The 17,679-nt window shown below is 50.1% G+C and overlaps 1 protein-coding gene across 11 annotated transcripts in view; it reads right to left on the reverse strand.

The window, feature by feature from the left end:
- DAPK2 (death associated protein kinase 2) overlaps positions 1-10,486 on the reverse strand; it is a 140,314-nt gene extending 129,828 nt beyond the window's left edge. For 4 of the 11 annotated variants that reach the window (XM_077939550.1, XM_077939551.1, XM_001106327.5 and 1 more), the window contains exons 1-2: positions 10,095-10,485; positions 3,950-4,047 (exon numbers count right to left, since the gene is read on the reverse strand). In XM_077939550.1, the coding sequence (XP_077795676.1) occupies positions 3,950-4,041 (92 nt within the window). In that variant the 5' untranslated portion in view covers positions 4,042-4,047; positions 10,095-10,485. Of the gene's footprint in view, positions 1-3,949; positions 4,048-9,691 lie in introns of all 11 variants that reach the window. The other 7 variants (XM_077939552.1, XM_077939548.1, XM_015142441.3 and 4 more) reach the window with 4 other exon arrangements.
- Between the last annotated feature and the right edge of the window lie 7,193 nt (positions 10,487-17,679).

The following is a 17,679-nucleotide window of genomic DNA, read 5'->3' on the forward strand; positions in this document are numbered from 1 at the left end:
CCTGAGATCTCACCACCGCACTCCAACCTGGCGACAGAGTGAAACTCTATCTCAAAAAAAAAAAAAAAAAAAAAAAAAAAAAAAAATATATATATATATATATATATATATACTATTTTAGTTAAGGTCTAATAAACAGGAAAATGCCCATATGCATGTATGTCTTCATATAAATACTCATAAAATGAACACATCTGTGAAACTGACACCCAGATCAAGAAACAGGATACAGCACCCTTTTGTGAATCCCTTTTGTGCCCCTTCCAGTCACTAGTCCCTGAAGGATAACCACCATTCACACTTCTGGCACCATTGATTCCTTTTGCCCATTTTGAACTTTCACAAATGGAAAAAAGCAGCACAGACCCTTCTGAGTTTGCCTTCCTTTGCTCAACATTACGTGTCTGAGCTTTATCCATTGTTACATGTAACAAATTGTTGTACATTTTCATTTTTGCATAGTTAGGACTTAATGAAGAGCTAAAATCAATGAGAGGGCCCTGAGTCTACACTAGGGTGCTCACTGACAGCCAAGTAAGGAGGTTTACATTGAGCTCCCCAGACATCAGGATGATCCCCCTGCTCTTCTTCCTGCAGAGTCCCACGCCTTCCTCCTAGAAGGCTGCAGAGGCAGAAGATGGGGCCTTGACACTCCAAACCTACTTCAAAGGCTCGATCTGGTCACTGTTGAAAGCCAGAAGCTCTTGTTCATGAACACTTACCCCATGCCCAGCTCTGAGAGGGATTCCCCACTCGGCATCTCATTTCATCCCCATGACCATGAGCTAGGTGATGGTACTCTTTCTGTCTCACAGCTAAAAAAGCTGAGGCTCAGAGAGGGCAGATTGTCCTAATGTTGCACAGCTAGGACAGGGACCCAAACCCCAACCCATGTGACCGCAAAGGCCAAACCTCTCCACCACTCTGTGTTGGCAGGGAATTCACCAACTGGATCTGGTCCCCATGCCACCAGCCTCATGTAACACTGCTTGCCCCTGGCCCACTTTCCAAGGCCATACCAGCCTCCTGCCGGCTCCCCAGGTCCCAGGCACTTCCCCACTTCAGGGCTCATCCATGCTGCTGACTTGGCTTGTGCATTTACCCCTCAGTTCTCAAATGAGCAGTCACTTCCTCAGAGCAATCTTCTCTAACCACCCAGTTGGAACTACGTCCCCCATCATTCCCTTGCAGGGCATCCTTTTCTCTCTTTTCTTAGCCCTTAACACACCTTATGGTGATTTATCCCTTAGCATCCACTTGTCTAGTGCCTTTCTCCACGAGCCTGGGGAGCATAAACTGCCAGAGGACAGGACTGTGTCTGTTTTGTTTTCCACTGCTTGGACGGTGCATGGCACACGGTAGGTCCCCAAGAATATGTTAAGTGAAGATCAGGAGGGCAGGAGAGAAGAATAGGACTGTCCCTTCAGAAGCTGAGTGGTCATCCAAAGGCAGCTCTAGTTCTAGCCTGTTCTGTGGCCCCAGGCAAGACCCTTCGCCTCTCTGAGCCTCCATTTCTTCAACTGTCAAGTGAGAGGCCTGAAAGACAGGACCTCTAAAGGCCTTCTAGGTCATCTGACCTCTAGACCACAAATCCTAGGACATCTGGCCACTCCAAAGGCCACTGGCCCCTAATCCCTGGGCCTCATCTGCTGCTTACTCACCTTTTGCCCCAGTAGCACTTTAGAAGAATAGGGGAGGTGAGAATCACCCCAAGACATCCCAGACTATGAGACGCATGGGATCTCCACACCCTGTTGCAGGTAGAGGACCAGAAAACATGAGGTCTCTTCTGGGTCTAATAGCACATGTCCTTGATATATGGAGTCAGGGAGAGACAAGACTAAGAAGGAATCGTAAATGCAATCCCCAGGAAGCTGCTTCTACTTCCTTCTTCAGAGTCCCACTCCCCACAACTTCTCAGTTTCTCTGCCCACCCAGACTCTAGTCCAATCCAAGAGTGCCCTTGTTAGCATGTGTGCAGCTGACTCGCTGCCAGGGTGGAGCTCCAGGAGGGCAGAGACTGTCTGATCTTGCTCGTCTTGGTACCCACAGTACTCAGCACAGACCCCTACACGCAGGGCATGGCCAAGTGAGGGCACTGAATCGAGCACCATTGGCAGGGCTGGCCGTGGTTTGTTGCTGAGAATGCCACCTTTCTGCTGGTGCCACCAAGGGCAGGAGAAGAACCTGAGGCAAAGAGAACCTGGCTTCCCACAAGGCAGGCTCCAGTGACCAACCCCAGCCTCTAGTCCTATGTTCTCTTCCTATCCCTTCACCAGGCCCGAGACTGGGAGAAGTCATCCCCCTCTGGGTTCTCTGCAGTTATTTGCTCCCCCACGCACCATCCTGCCAGCCAGGATGAACTCCCTGATCTTGAAGCACCTGCTGTCTCTCATTCTCTTTGGAGTGAAGCTCTTCTGACTTTGAAGCCCTGTTTTATCTTTGAAAGTTAAAAAAAAAGCAAGACAATTAGTCCTGACCTAGGAGTTCTATAAAGCGAAAAGAACTCCTGTTTTGCCTGTTGGATACAGTAGACACTTGCGAAAGGAAACTAAATCTTGGGGGCCCCACGTCCCTAAGCTAAAGAGAAAAGTCAAGCTGGGAACTGCTTAGGGCAAACTTGCCTCCTGTTCTATTCAAAGTCACCCCTCTGCTAACTGAAATAAATGCATATCTGACTGCCTCCTTTAGAAAGGCTGACCAGAAACTCAAACGAATGCAACCATCTGTCTCTTATCTACCTATGACCTGGAAGCCCCCTCCCCATTAGAGTCTTCCCTTTAGAGTTGGAGTTGTCCTGCCCTTCCAGACCAAACCAATGTTCATCTTGCATATGTGATTGATGTCTCATGTCTCCCTAGAAGGTATAAAACCAAACTGTGCTGTGACAACCTTGGGCACAGGTCGTCAGGACCTCCTGAGGCTGTCATGGGCGTGCGTCCTCAACCTTGACGAAATAAACTTTCTAAATGAACTGAGACCCGTCTCAGGTTTTCCAGGTCTACACATTCTAAATTCCCATGTTTTCATGCTGCACTGTGTGTGAAGGGGTGAGGTTAGGTGCTCTGATGAGCATGTGTGAGTGTACAAATGCCAAGCTCATGGGAGAGGGCATAATAGGTGTGCAGGTACAAAATGGACTAGTCAGAACCTTGGCTATGTCACTCACTGGCTCAGCAACTTTGGGCAACTTGCCCAAATGCTCACCACAGTTTCCTCATCTGGAAAATGAGAGTAAAAATAATGCCTATTTCATGCACTGTTGTGAGACTCAAACTTCAGGACTGGTGTTTTGTAATCACTACACTACCACTTAAATCTTAGCAGCTGGTAGAAATGGAAAGCAAGAAAAGAGCTTCAGAAAACCTTAATTTCTATCCAAATAGTAACTATAGTACTATCAGATCTGATTTTCACCCTGGCTGTGTTCCGGGCTCAGCAAACCTGAAAATGCACCAAGTAAGAAAGATCCCAGGAAAACTTCATGACAGGGCCCGTGTGGCTGGTTACTCAACATAAATCCATTCTCAGGAGGATTACCTCTCCTCCCATCCAGGTTCGGAGCTTAAAACAAAACCCTGGGAACCATGGAGAATCCCAAGTGAGACTCAGAAGAAAACCAACAAGTCAGGTCTCTATCCAGAGCCTGGGGGAACTTCATGAAAAAAGTAACAGATCAAACAAGAATCATGAAGGTTTTCCCTGCCAGCTAGATTACGCTGAAAACACAGAACTCAACAATTCTCATCCCTTTTACTGGCAAGTCATTATTTTCAGAGCAATGACTATGTGCAAAGTCACCCAGGCAGGTGAATAATCCTCAGGTTCATTTTTTAAAGCTTCCCACTGGTCCTGTGGCCCTGCCTTCCAACACCAACTGACAATTGTGCTAGAAGCAGCATGACTTTGGCTCCCTCCGCATCCCCCCACCTCTTACACAGTCTCCTACCTCCCCAGCTCCTCTCCGATGTCATAAAAGTCCTCCACCTTCTGCTGCTTGAATGGCTCCATGTTTGGGCTCCTCATTGAGGTCTCGAACATACAACCCTGAAATGAGAAGAAACCTGTGGTTAGGACAGCCATCCAAATTAGCACAAGCCTAAGAGTCTAAGGCCTAAACATAATTGGCTGCAAGGGAGCTAATAATTTAGTAATAATCCACAGCCTTGGCTCCTCAAGAACTGCCCTGCTCAAGCCTTTTCTCACTTGCAGCTGATGATGTATGGTTCTTACTTAATTTACATGAATTCAGATTTGTTAAGGAGACAGGAAAGGAGAGCTCCTCAGGTCTTCAGACCTGTTTGAAGAAGTTCAGAAAAACATCCATGGTGAACTTCAGCTATTTTCATTAAATTCAAAACTACTGCAAAAAGAGGCAGCTATTGTACAGTTTAAAAAAAAAAAATGGCCAGGCGTGGTGCTCACACCTGTAATCCCAGCACCTTGGGAGGCCGAGGTGGGTGGAGCACTTGAGGTCGGGTGGAGCACTTGAGGTCGGGTGGAGCACTGGAGGTCAGGAGTTCGAGACCAGCCTGGCCAACATGGTGACACTCCATCTCTACCAAAAATACAAAAATTAGTCGGGTATGGTGGCACGCACCTGTAATCCCAGCTACTCGGGAGGAGGCTGAGGCATGAGAATCACTTGAACCCGGGAGGCAGAGGTTGCAGTGAGCCGAGATCGTGCCACTGCACTCCAGCCTGGGCAACAGAAAAAATAAAAAAGCACTAGCTTTAAAGTCAGAAGTCCTAGATACAAGTTCCAGTCTTGCTTGGGTAAGCCACCTAAGCTGCCAAAGACTTAGCTTCTTCATCTGTAAAATGGGGCTAATACTGTAAAATCAACTTCAAGTCATGAGATTATTTTGTAAACTAGAAAATGCTGTTAAAAGGTGAGATCACTATCATGATCTCAGCTCCCTCAGGGGTTGTACCACCCAACTGCGTGTCTGAACTAATCTGTAAACTCTCTCACTCATCACCCCCGAAAGAAAGATGGGCAGGAGGAGCGAGGCAAATTCCAAAAGGTGCCAGGAGTCAGGAGCCTGAGGTGCTAGTTCCAACTCTGCCTGCAACTAGCCCTGTGATCTCCTCTCTTGTCAGAAGGGCCTCAGTGTCCTCATCTGTAAAATCGAGCCAACTCTGCCTGCCCCAGGCATCTCATTAAAAGCCAGAGGCCAACTCTGAGCCATGGGGAGCACTTACCACTCCACCAGAAAAGACTGTCTGCATCCTCTCCTGGGATCCCTCTGCCCCAAGGGGCTTACCCATTCCTGGGACAGCCATGTGCCACTCTGGACAACACCCCAAGAGCAGGGCCCAGGGCACAGTCTGCAAATCGCAAGAATAAAACCAGCTGCCTGTGGATGTGTCTTCCAAGGGTCTTCAGCAAAGGCCTGTCGGAGCTCATTTTGGTTAGCACTGGCAGCTTTTCTGCTGACTGCCAATCAGATCCCAACCACATGTGAGCTCCATGAACCCCAAAAGACTATTTTCACCAGGCTAGGTGGAGGAACCATTCCATAAGGGCACATCTCATCAACGCCAAGTGGCTGTAGCTGTCCTAACTCTCAGAGGGTATATAAATTTCACCCTCTTTCCACCACTTTAGCCCCCTGCAAACCAGAGCTTCATTACCAAGATGCCATCTGCCTCTCTCCCTTCCACTGAGGCACACAGAACCTGAAGACCCTCAGGAGGAGCTGGCCTGGCTCACAGGGCTTACTCTCGGGGTCACCTGCCTGTGGGTGCCCAGGCTCCCTCATGCATCCTCCATGCTTGGCCAGGACCGGGGTAAGCATGAAAAGAGCAGGCTCTAGGAGCCCCAGTTCCAGACTAGTGTGAGTGTATATTAGCCTTGTGATCCACAGCAGGTGGGCACCCTCTCTGGGACTCATCCCCTCACCTGTAAACAGAGTGATACTATCTATATCACATACTTCACACATCCATGTGGGGATAAGGATATAAACTACTGTACAAATAAGAAAGATGATTATTGCTGTGATTTAACCCATGCCAGGGAGCCCTCTAGCAAGTTTGGCTTGACCATAATCAGAAGTTTGGCACCCCCTCACCCCCAACATCCTGGCAAATCTCCCGAGATTGGCCCAGGGAGTAAAGGGAGTACTATCTACCATCTTATTTTCGCTGAAAAAACAATTTTTCCTTCCAAATAAACAATTTGGGTCAGGTCCTGTGGGGTGGGGTTACCAATTTCACACAGCTAGATGGAAGCAGGAAACTCCAAAAAAATTCTGTTGGCAGAAACCCTGAGAGTGGTCCCAGGAACAGCTAAGATCTCCCATTTGGTGAGAGGCCAGCTCCATTTGCTGAGAGCAGGATTCAAAGAAGCCCCAGTTCCCAGGAAAATGGTGAGCCTCTGCCTTGTGTTCTACATCTTGGGTGGCCAGGAGTAGGGGGGGCAGGTGAGACCCCTAGGGACAAACTAGGTCCACCAATTAGGCTTAGGTCATCTTTCTAGCCTTTGCCTCCTCCCTTACCTATCCTATATTCCAGTCAAAGTTGACCTTTCCCATGCCCTTAAAACTTTCATCCCTGCTATGTCTTGGCTAAAGTGGGGCCCTTGCCAGGGCAGGCCCAGCTGGAAAGCCCTGGAGAGTGGGCAAAACTGCCCACTTCCCAAAAGACCCAGCCAAATGCTACCATCTCTGAGTGGCTCCATGATCCTTGCCCTCCCAAAAACAGATGACAATTCTCTAACCTCTTCAAGTTCCCCAAGAGTGCTCTTCATGCATTTTTAGGGCTCGAGTTGATCACATTCTGGCCATGTTTATGTCTAACCCAGAGAGTGAGAATAGATTCCATAGTCATCACACAGACCAGGGTTCAAATCCCAGCTCCATCACTTACTGGCACATTGTGCTTAGCTGAGCACAGGATACCTTTTCTGAGTTTCACATTCCTTCCATGGAAAGTGAACGTAAGACAATGTCTAGTGTTGGTGAGTATGTGCGGCAACTAGAGCTCTCAAACACTGCTGGGAGGGGTATACACTGGGACCACCACTTTGGAAAACTGTTTGGCAATTTCTTTGGACATATCTAAGAGAAATGAATGCAGATGTTTTCCCAAACGATCCACGTTAGAATGGTCACCGCAATACAATTAGTAATAACTAAAAACTGGAAACCACCAAACGGTTATTAATAGAAGACTGGATAAACAAACTGAGGTACTATATACCCATACAATGGAATCATTATCCAGCAATGAGATTAACAAACTACTGCTACCTGCAACAACATGGACGAATCTCAGAAACATAATGTTAAATGGAAGTAGCCAGACACAAAAGACGCATACTGTGTGATCCCATTTAGGGAAAATTGATGCATGGTGCTAGACGTCACAAGAGTGGTTATCCCCTCACTCAGGATAGTTGGAAGGGGAGCTTCTGAGGCTTCAGAGTGCCGGCAATGTTGTTTCCTGATCTGCGTGGTAGTTAGACGGATATACGGGATGTAGGTTTATTTTGTATGTGGTCAAAATTTTACATAATTGTAAAAAATAAAACTAATATGAAACAAATAAGGTAACTTATGTGTAATTTTTTAAATGGTCCCTGGATAACGTGAATTCCTTCCCTCCTCTTGCCCCATAAGGGCAAGAATTGTGACATTCTCGCCTCTGTCCCCTTGTAGTAGGCTAGTATACAGCAGGCACTATATAAGTGTTGGCTGATTTTAACTTAGCTCCCCAGCCTCCTTTCTCAAGGCCGCTGCTCAGATGCTCATCAGGTAAAACAACTGAGAGCCACTTTAAGCACTTTCCTAACACCACTCCTAAGGAGAATTTGCATTTTACCAGTTTAGAAACAAACTAAAGGGGTGAAACTGAGGTGGAATTATTGTCACCAGCTATGACCCAGATAAGGACCCAGAGGCACAAGGACCTTTCCAGCCTTGAAAAGCTGAAATCACATGGCAGAGGGGAGGGACACAGTTACAACTTTTGGCCAGAGGCACAGGCCATCAGCTCCATACGCTTCCAGGATGATACCCACCTTAATGCCCACATTTCTCCTGATGGAGTCCTTGGAATTCAAATTCCTGCCTACAACTCTAATACTAGGCAACACTTCAGGGGGCTACCACAGATTTCCTAGAACCCCACAGAAAGGGATCCCACAGATCATCTATTTAGGGATTTTTAGACCTGCTCAGGATCACCAGGGTGAGAAGGGGAAGCCAGAGCAGTTCCATGTTATCCATACTACATGTTGAGGTTCTGGGTAAGAATTCACTGTGAAACAAGTTTGAAAACCACTGCTGTCTGGTCTAACCCACTTGTTTTTACAAGAGGAAGCTGAGATCCAGACAGGGAAGAGACTCGCTGAACATCACATGTGTGACCCATCCTACTCCTCTTCCCAGATTTTCTTCTGTTGATTGCCACCCCAACTCCTCCAAGATGGCACCAGGGCTGGCAAAGTCAATGACTTCCTGAGGGACAAGCTAGGAGGAGGTGTCCAGGGCTAGAAGATCACCTCATAGGAAACTCTCAACACTCACGAAGCCCTCTCCCCCACTGGCCCAGCTCACTCTGCAAAGTGAACTCTCTCAGTTCCTCACCCCACCTCACCAAGTGCAAGTGAGTGAAACGGGACCACAGCAAGAGGGCAGGCAATGGTTGGGCCAAACACACACGATTGTCTCACTACACACACCCCCATTAGGAATCAGCATACTCAGGCTCTGGAGAGGCTGCCAACAGAAGGGATGGGGCGCTGGCATTACAGAGCTCCTCTCTACATTCCAGGCTTTGACCCATCATGGTCTCTGATGAGGAAGCTGGGGCCCACAGAAGGTCAGCCACCTGCCTGAGTTGACCCAAGAGAAACTTGGTCTCTCTGGCAAAGATCCAGCTCCCTTGGGAAGCCTGCTTGTTCACCCCACAGCTAACAAATCAGGAGGCCTCAGGGAGGTGGGCAGGGTGGGTGCGGGTCTCATTCCTGCCAGCCAGGAACTTACCCCAGAGGAGCAGACCTCCAGCCACATCCACACACCCCTAACTCCTCTGCCCAAGTCTCCTCAGAAGCTGCTGAATCATCAGTGGTGCCACTTGAGGTGCTCAAAAAACATCTTGGGAGATGAGTGGTTTGGGGAAGGACAGGGCTCTGAAGTTAGCTGTGAAGAGGCCAAGGCGCCAGGGCCTCTTAGGTCAACAGGACTCTCCCAGGAATACCTTCCACAGAGGCAGTTGAGAAACGCAGTGTCAGAAACCAGAGCAGCTGCCCTCCAGTGGATTCCAGTGTACAAGAAGTCAGGCACTGTCCCTGCATCTGCCCCCGAGGCAGCCAGCTATGGTGCCCTCTTCTCCAGTGTGTACCCCTACCTTACCATTACCTGCACGGCTTCAACGAAGCTCACCTCTCTGGGCCTCGTTTTCTCTTTTGTAAAGTAACAATACCAGTTTCCACCGTGCAGAGTTATAGTGAGGGTTAGCCAGACCTATGCAGGCCTTGGGACTTCCACAATGCCTGGCTCAGAGTCCTAGACAACTGTTAGCAACGCCCTTCCAAGCCCTTCCACCCCAACCTGCAGCACGCGTGCTGGCTGCCCCTCGCCCACCCTAGCTCTGCCCCAGGCCGGGGCGCCTGACGGCGGGGACCACAGCTTCATTCGTCCCCACAGGAGGCTCAGACATCTGAGCACCCTCCTCGCATCACCTCCTTGTGCCAGGCGGGAGCAGGAGGTGAGAGAGTCGGCCCAAGCTGAAAAGACTTGGCCGGGAGCTGGGCGTGCTCTGCCCGTTCCAGGGGGCCTAACTCGATGGACGTTTGTGTCCCATCTCCCTGCTAGGTGCTTGGCTCTGCCCACCGCTCCCATCCTGTCTCCCAGGTCAAAGTGCCAGGCTCCGGAGGGCGCCCCAGGGCAGCAGCGGGCAGCTCCAGCGCTCCGGTGGCGGCCACAATGCCCCGGGCCACGGCGTCAGGCACTGGGGCGTCGGGCCCGGGATCTGAGAGCGAGTGCCCGGATCTCTTGGCCCCGCCAGCCCCAGCCCCGGGCGCTGCTGCTGTCAGGCCGCGCGCCCCGTCCTGCCCGTCGAGCCCGCAGACAGGTGCTACTCACGGCGGGAGGCTGCGCTGCGGCGACCGCGGCGGGCACTGGGGACACGGCGGGGTGAGCTGGGCTCGGCCCTGCAGTCCTCTCCTCCCAGAGCGCCCGGCGCCCGCCCGCCGAGCAGCCGAGGAGCCGAGGGGGCGGAGCGGCCAGCCCCGTCCCAGGCGCCGGCTGGAGGCGCGCCCGACTGCGCGGGACGGGGCTCTGGGCGCCCCCTGCTGGAGCCCCCTCCGGACAACCCCGGGGCGAGAGCCCAGCTTCCCGGCCAGGTAGGGGACGCCCCAGGGCTCCCAGGCTCCCGGGAGAGCGGGGAGAGTCGGTAGCAAGACCCTCTGCGCGTCCCCACCGGCTCTGCCGCGCACATGCTACGTGGCCTCGGGCAAGTCGGCTACCCTCCCCCGGCCTTATCTGGAAATCGATTTGAATGAGCTTATATGTGTGATATGGTCTGGCACAATCCTCAGAAAAGGGCAATTGCGTGCCTCTCTCCCCACCATACACACCGTGAGCGAGGAAGCCCCACTGAGGAATAGGCCGCCTCCTCCCTCCCAGCCAGCTCTGCTCCCTACACCACAGACTCTCCTGGAAACCTCACGCCCACAGCGCATGGCAAGGTGGGGGCTGCGATGAGAAGGGCCGCTCTGCTCCTCACTGCCCCCGACCCAGCGTGGGAGCGGCCTGCCCTAGTTTGCCCTTTGTCCTAGCATGGTTGGTGAGTGAAGCCTCCATCTCGCCATCACGCCTTCTCTAATAGAGGACTTGGGAGGGGTTGCTCCTCTCTGCCCTCTGCCAAAAAATCCCGAAGAAAAAAAGGAATGAGAGTGGAGTGGGTGAAGGGAGGAAGGAAGGGAAAATAGAACTTAAGCCAAGTTTATTAGTCTTATTTCAAAACAAGAGGCTGTTTAGAGGAAGCAAATGAGGACCCCCCCAACCCCTGGAATTTCCATCCCTAAGTCACCCACGGGGCTCCTCAAAAGGGCCTTAGATTCAGTCCTACCACCAGGTTCAAAGCCCTGCCCTGCCACTCCGTATGTATGTTCTTGGGCATGGCTCTTTCTTCATCAGTAAAGTGGGAGAAACGCTCCTTCCGGTAGCTCCTAATGAAGCTATGGTGGGGTTGAGATGAGATGGAGTGTGTAAGATGCACCTAGAGGACCTCTACCAGTGTGAGCACACACACACCTTCAGCCTTTTGGACATTGGGACAAATACAGATGGACCCCGCCCTCCAGCTGAGCAGTGCCTCCGCGTCCAGGACATCCTTGAGAAAGAGTTCCTTGTTTACAAACTTCACAATAATCCAGAACAGTGCAGTCAGCGAGCCTCCTCTCCTAAGAGCACCATGATATATAGAGTAATATCCAAGACCAGAGGTGGCTTCTGATGTCGATGGACCTAGGGGAAGGACACCCACTGGTGAAGTTTCACCAACATGGGGAGTCCCCCACCAAACTATCCCTAAACACCTCTTCCTCCATTTCCATTTATCTGTCACGGTTGACAAACCATTACCAGCCTTGGTGGCACAGGAGAACAATTTCATTATGTTCATGCATTCTGAGGGACAGAAGTTCAGACAGCACAGTGTGTATGGCTTATTTCTGCTGTGCAGTGTCTGGGATTTCAACTGGGAACACCTGAATAGCTGGGGGCTGAAATCATCTGGAGGCATCTCCATTCCCATACCCACCTGGGCTGTGATGAAGCCAAGCCCGGGCTCAGCTGACCCTGCTGATCACCTACACGTGGCCTCTTCATCTCTTTCCCTTGAGCCTCATGCTTAATACCTCATTTTCAGCAGCAGCAGCCCCTTGCATGAGTCAAAAGAAACATTCTTGGATTTAGCAATTGACAAAGTTAGTCAGAGTCCATTGCAGCTGGGAGGGTCATTGTCAATTGACCCATCCAGCCTGGCCACTTTTCAAATGAGGAAACTGAGGCTGGGAGAAGGGAAGTGACTTGCCCAACATCACACAGCTGATGAGAGACAGAGCTAGGATTAGAACGAGGCCTCCTCCAGATTCTGTCTGGTGCCCCTTCCACTGTACCTGTCAAAATGCAATTACCTAGGAAGGTACCATCTGGAGATGCATCTTATGCTTGAGGTTGGGGGAGTTCATCAGACCCTTACCTGAGGACAGCGACAGGGCACTGAACATAGGACCAAGGTGGACATCAGCAGCAAAAGGGAGGCCCCAAGGACAGTGGCAATGAAGACACAAACTCCAGAATGAAGCCAGAGGCAGTCCAGGTATTAAGAACTAAGAATTATCCAACCCAGCTCCAGTTCCTGCATGGTTCCCACGGCTGACCAAATCGAGTGTAAATGCCTCACCCTAGCATTTAAGGCTCCAACCCTGATTTTCCTGCCATGTATGCACCTTCTCTTCCCTCCTCTGCTTGCACATCCAGCTCTTTTGCCAGGTTGGATTATTGGCTGTTCCTGCCTCCATGCTTTTGTTTATTTCCACTACCACTCATCCCGTTCTACAGAATCTTATCTATCCTCTAAGGGCCTTCTAAAGTATCATGTCTTCCACAGAAACTTCCCTGGTCTGCCCTCTAAATACCTCTCTCATTTGAACCCCACCACTCTTGGTTGGTAACCCTCTTGTCATCTTCCTTCCTCTATTTCAATTAGTGTCTACTTCTCTTTTTCTCAAGGGCAAGTACAATTTCTTGTCCATCTTTGAACCCATACAGTGCTTGATATCCCAAACCCAGTAAAGGTTTCTTAAACTGAATTAAGGAAGGTAAATATCACAAGATAAGGAGCCACAGCTGTCTTGTTTTCTATTGTGCCCTAAGAGCACCCAAGCACCTGGCACTTAGTAGATGCTCAATAATCTTACTTCAAGCGCTTCCCTTCTAGGGGGATGTCATTATCCTCTTTTACAGATGATGTAACTGAGGCTTGGGAAAGTTGATTGACCCAAACTTATCCAATTTATAAGTGACTGAGCTGTGACGTGAATCTTGCCTACTGGTCTCCAAAGCTGTTCCCTCTGCTGCCTTCCCTCAACTGAAACTTCCAAGGTTTCTAAAACAGTGTTAATATGGGACTTTTCAGCCCAGGCAGTACATCAGAGTAACTGTGAATAACATGGGGTGTTTAAAATCCCCCATGCTCAGACTGTACCCTACATCAATTACATCAGAACCTCTGAGGATGGGTTCTGGATATTAGTTTTTGTTAAACTCCCCACATGATTCCCAGTGCACAGGTTGAGACCCAGATCCAGTCTGTTCATGTCACAGAGACCTGGGGAAATTCTCAACCCCTCAATGGCAAACGCATCTGAGTACCTGCTTTGTACAAGACATTCCAAGGGACTGTGAGATGGTAGAGTCACAGGAACTGTGCTTCCCAGGAATGAGAATACAAGCCCATAGATAAAGATGTAACCATGGTAGGCAGCAAAGGGCACTAGTCATGGTGATATCCTAAAGCATACTTTGGTGACTGGCACGTTTACAGAGCCTAAAAACCTCCTGACAAGGGGGCAAAGTGGGAATTAAGATGCTGCATGTGTTGGCCATGGCAGATGGCACCTGGGCTGGCTTACAGCATGTGTAGTGTGAGGGCTAAATGCAGAGACTCTGACGCCAGACTGCCTGGGTCCACACTCAGGCATCCCAGTATGTAGCTTACGTACCATGTGGTCTGGGGCAGGCTACTTGATCTCTCTGTGCCTCATTATCCCCACAGGTCAAATGGAGCTTATAGTAGCATTTATCTCTTGGGCTGTTGTGAGCGTGCAGTTACTTTTCAATTAGATCAGTGTCTGGCACTTGGTAAAGTGCTCAATGATTGTTAACTGTTATTATTACTCCCTAAATGTCTGGCAGTAAGCTCCCCTGGGGAGGAAATGGATCTTATTCATCTCTGCGTCCCATCCCACCCCTAGCCGGGCCCAGAGAATTGCCAAATGCCGTCTGAAATGCAGTCTTCTTGACAACGGGTCCAGCCCTGACTCTCAGGCTCTCCGCCAAGGGAGTGCACAGGTGATTCCTCCCCAGCGGGCTTGCCTACTGGGTGGAAGGCCGGCAGGAAGCTTCTTCCTCCCAAACTGACCTGGTGGCCTGGCTTCTCAGCCCTTCCCAGCCATGCCCACTCTGCCCTGTGCCATCTGCCCTCCTAGATGGGAGGTGTGGAGCAGGCTTGGCTTGGCAACCCTTCCTGCTTCCCCCCTACCCCTGGGCCCACTGGTTCTTGCAGCCAGAGGCAGCTGCTTCAGCCTCCAGCCTTGCTGGACTCAGCACCACAGGGATGGGGCAGGGAAGGGGAGGAGAGAAGAGAGGAAGGAGGTAGGGGATGGGAGGCCTTGCCTCTCTCTCTAGAGAATCTGGGGGATGGGGATTTCCTGGACATGTGTACACACTCATTCACTCTGCAAACATTCAATAGGACCTCCTGGGGTTACGTGCTCGAGCAGGGGCAAATAAAGACCCAATGCCATGAAAGGTCAGATCTACTCCAGAAGGAGCCTCCAGAGAAAAGGGAGGCTTGAGTCAAGCTTGAAAGAAGAGTAGGGATCACCCGGAGGACCAGAAAAGTCCATAGTGGGGCAAGGGAGGCAGGGCACATGGGGTGTCAGCAGCTGTGCAGGTAAAGGGCTGCGGGTATGAAACCACTTGTCATTTACCGCCCCTATTTCCACCTAAGCCAGCACAGGGCCACACTATGGGTTCATGACCCATGCATATGCCATTGCCTTCTATTCGGGACAGAGGCTGGTGACATATTGTGTGGCCAGGACCCCTCAAACTATGCCCACCTTTAGGGCTACAAAGTCCAACCACCTACTTCTTTAGGCTCAGAAATCAGACAGGCCTATTTGTATTCCTGCTCATCCACTTTCTGAGCCTCCGTTATCTCATCAATAAAATGGGAATAATTACATCTTTTTCTCAGGGCTCATGTGAGGACCAGACTCACAAACACTGTGGCAGATGTTTGAGAGAGCACTGGCTTAGCACCATAAGAAAGGTTTGAGAGAGAGAGAGACAGAGAGAGAGAGAACTGGCACAAATGTCAACCTCCCTCCCAAACCAGATCCTTCTGTCCCTCAAGACAAGTCGGTCACGTGTGCCCTATCTTTCCAGCCATGTTGTTCCTGCCTCTGTCTCTGAAATGCTTTCTTCCTTTCTCCTTTATCTATCCAAGGTTCAGCTCAATTCCAACTTCATTCATTCTTCAAACCTTTCTCGGTGCCCTTTGGGCCAGACTCTGGGCTGGGCCCTGAGAGAAATGAGACACTGGCTCTGCCCTGCAGGAGCTCAGAGCCAAGCAGAGGAAATACCCTGGGAACAAAATGCCTGGAATTCTGTGCTCTGAGACCAGATCAGGGGCTGGGCAGATCCCAGAGGGAGCCCAGACATGGGAGGGGTGGACCCTGAGTGCCTGGAAGGTGGGCGGGGGACAGGGAGACTCCTCAGAGGAAAGGACCTCTTCCTAGATCTCATTAGTTAAGAGTTCACAGCCATATCTGCTGAGCTGAAGATAAGATTTCACCTTTCTGTGTTTGCTAATGTGTCCCCTGAGTGACCCCTCTCGCCCTCCCCACTGTGCCAGGGATGTAGTTGGAGTCCTCTGGAGCCTTTGGTGGATCCATGCAGGAAGGATGGGTAGGACAACGACTCCTTCCACACCTGCGCCTGAGCCCTGGGGCCCTGCTCTGCCCTCCCTGACCTGCATGGTGACTCCATCTCAGCTGAGCCCAGGTCCTGACCCAGTTATGAACAGCTGCATCCAGGAAAACGAAGACACAGGAGGCCAAGTTCAACCATCTACAGTGGCCTCTGCCCCAAACAGGACTAGGCCCTGTTCTGCCCCCTCCAGATCTGCTCTTCAAGATAAAGGACTCCAGGCTCCCTCAGCCCTTCTCTTTCATGAGAATTTTTTGGGCTCTCAGCCTTAGTTTCCATCACTCCAACTACAGAAAATATTTTCATCCTTCCACCCAGATCAAATCAAAATTTGTAGAGAATTTATCATGAGCCAAGGCACTGTGCTGTTTTCTAATCATCTCACTTAATCCTCAAGCTGAATGCATTTTTGAGACCAATATGAATTGTTTTAAGTTATATAGATGGGGAAACATATTCAATCAAAGAGTATGGTGGATATTTACATTTAGTTTTGCTGCCCAATTTCCAATCCCCGCTTCCTATCTGGGAGGAAACAACTATGGTGGCTGTGTAAGTAGATATAATGCACCATCCCTCACCACCAAAGTGGAAGGAAGGCCAGGCATGGTGGCACTTTGGGAGGTCAAGACAGGCAGATTGCTTGCATGTAGGATGTCAAGACCAGACTGGGCAACACAGCAAAACCTCATCTCTATAAAAGAAAATACAAAAATTATCCAGGCCTGGTGGCATGCTGAGGCAGTGGGATCGCTTAAACCTGGGAGATCGAGGCTGCAGTGAGCTAAGATTGCTTCACTGCACTCCAGCCTGGGTGACGGAGCAGTAACACCCTGTCTCTAAAAAAAAAAAAATTGAAGGAAGGAAATCTTCCTTCCTCATGTCCGTGAGACTTAGGCATGGCCAGTCAGATACTTCTGCCCAGCACTTTTGAATCCCAAATAAGTAATGCCAAGATGTTCACAGTGGGGTCAGCAGCAGTCGAGGCCTCCTGGACAGATGATTGTTCCAGCCTCGAGCCCCTTTGGTTCCTGCTGCTCCAGCCTCATTGATGCTGTGTCCCTCTCGCCCTCCAGCACATCTTTTGTGCTGAGTTGGCAAGAACCTTAATGATACTGGGAGACACAAGAATGTACTCAATGCTGAAGGGCCAGGAACCATACATCTTCTTTCACACCCAGAGTAATCCACCTCATCATAGAGCTTCCAACACAGGAGAAAGGTGGAGAGAATTCCCAGGCTCCTGGGGAAGGGAAGCCTGGCATACAGCAGGGCTAGAGAGCAATCAGACCTGACAGCCCAGGGGCACAGCAGGCTCCAGGGGCAATGTCTCCAAGAAAAAAGTGAACCTCATACATCAGGTAATCTGTTTTCACCTACTGAGTGGCGCTCTTTGAGAGGAAATTTGGGGATGAATTTATTATAAGTACATAGAAAAATTAAATGAATAAATAACAAAGTGATTATTATTTCTAGAAAAAAACAAAAAGGTGTATAAGGAAATGTCATCATTTTACACTATGGCTCAGCTTTGAGTGGTGAATAATGTTTACATGTCATCATAATGTGAACAATAGATTTTTGTCTTGTCTCAATAGAGAGAAGGATGGGGTTGAGGAAAAGTATAAGAATTAAGTGGCTGGGCACGGTGGCTCACGCCTGTCATCCCAGCACTTTGGGAGGCCGAGGCACGTGGATCACGAGGTCAAGAGTTCGAGACCAGCCTGGCCAAGAGAGTGAAACCCCATCTCTACTAAAAATACAAAAATTAGCTGGGCATGGTGTGCCTGTAGTCCCAGCCACTCGGAAGGCTGAGGCAGAAGAATTGTTTGAACCCAGGAGGCAAAGGATGCAGTGAGCTGAGATCACACCACTGCACCCCAGCTTGGGCGACAGAGTGAGAGTCTGTCTCAAAAAAAAAAAAAAAACAATTAAGTCCTCGTCT

Source organism: Macaca mulatta, chromosome 7 (assembly GCF_049350105.2).
Source record: "Macaca mulatta isolate MMU2019108-1 chromosome 7, T2T-MMU8v2.0, whole genome shotgun sequence".
Taxonomy (NCBI): Eukaryota; Metazoa; Chordata; class Mammalia; order Primates; family Cercopithecidae; genus Macaca; species Macaca mulatta.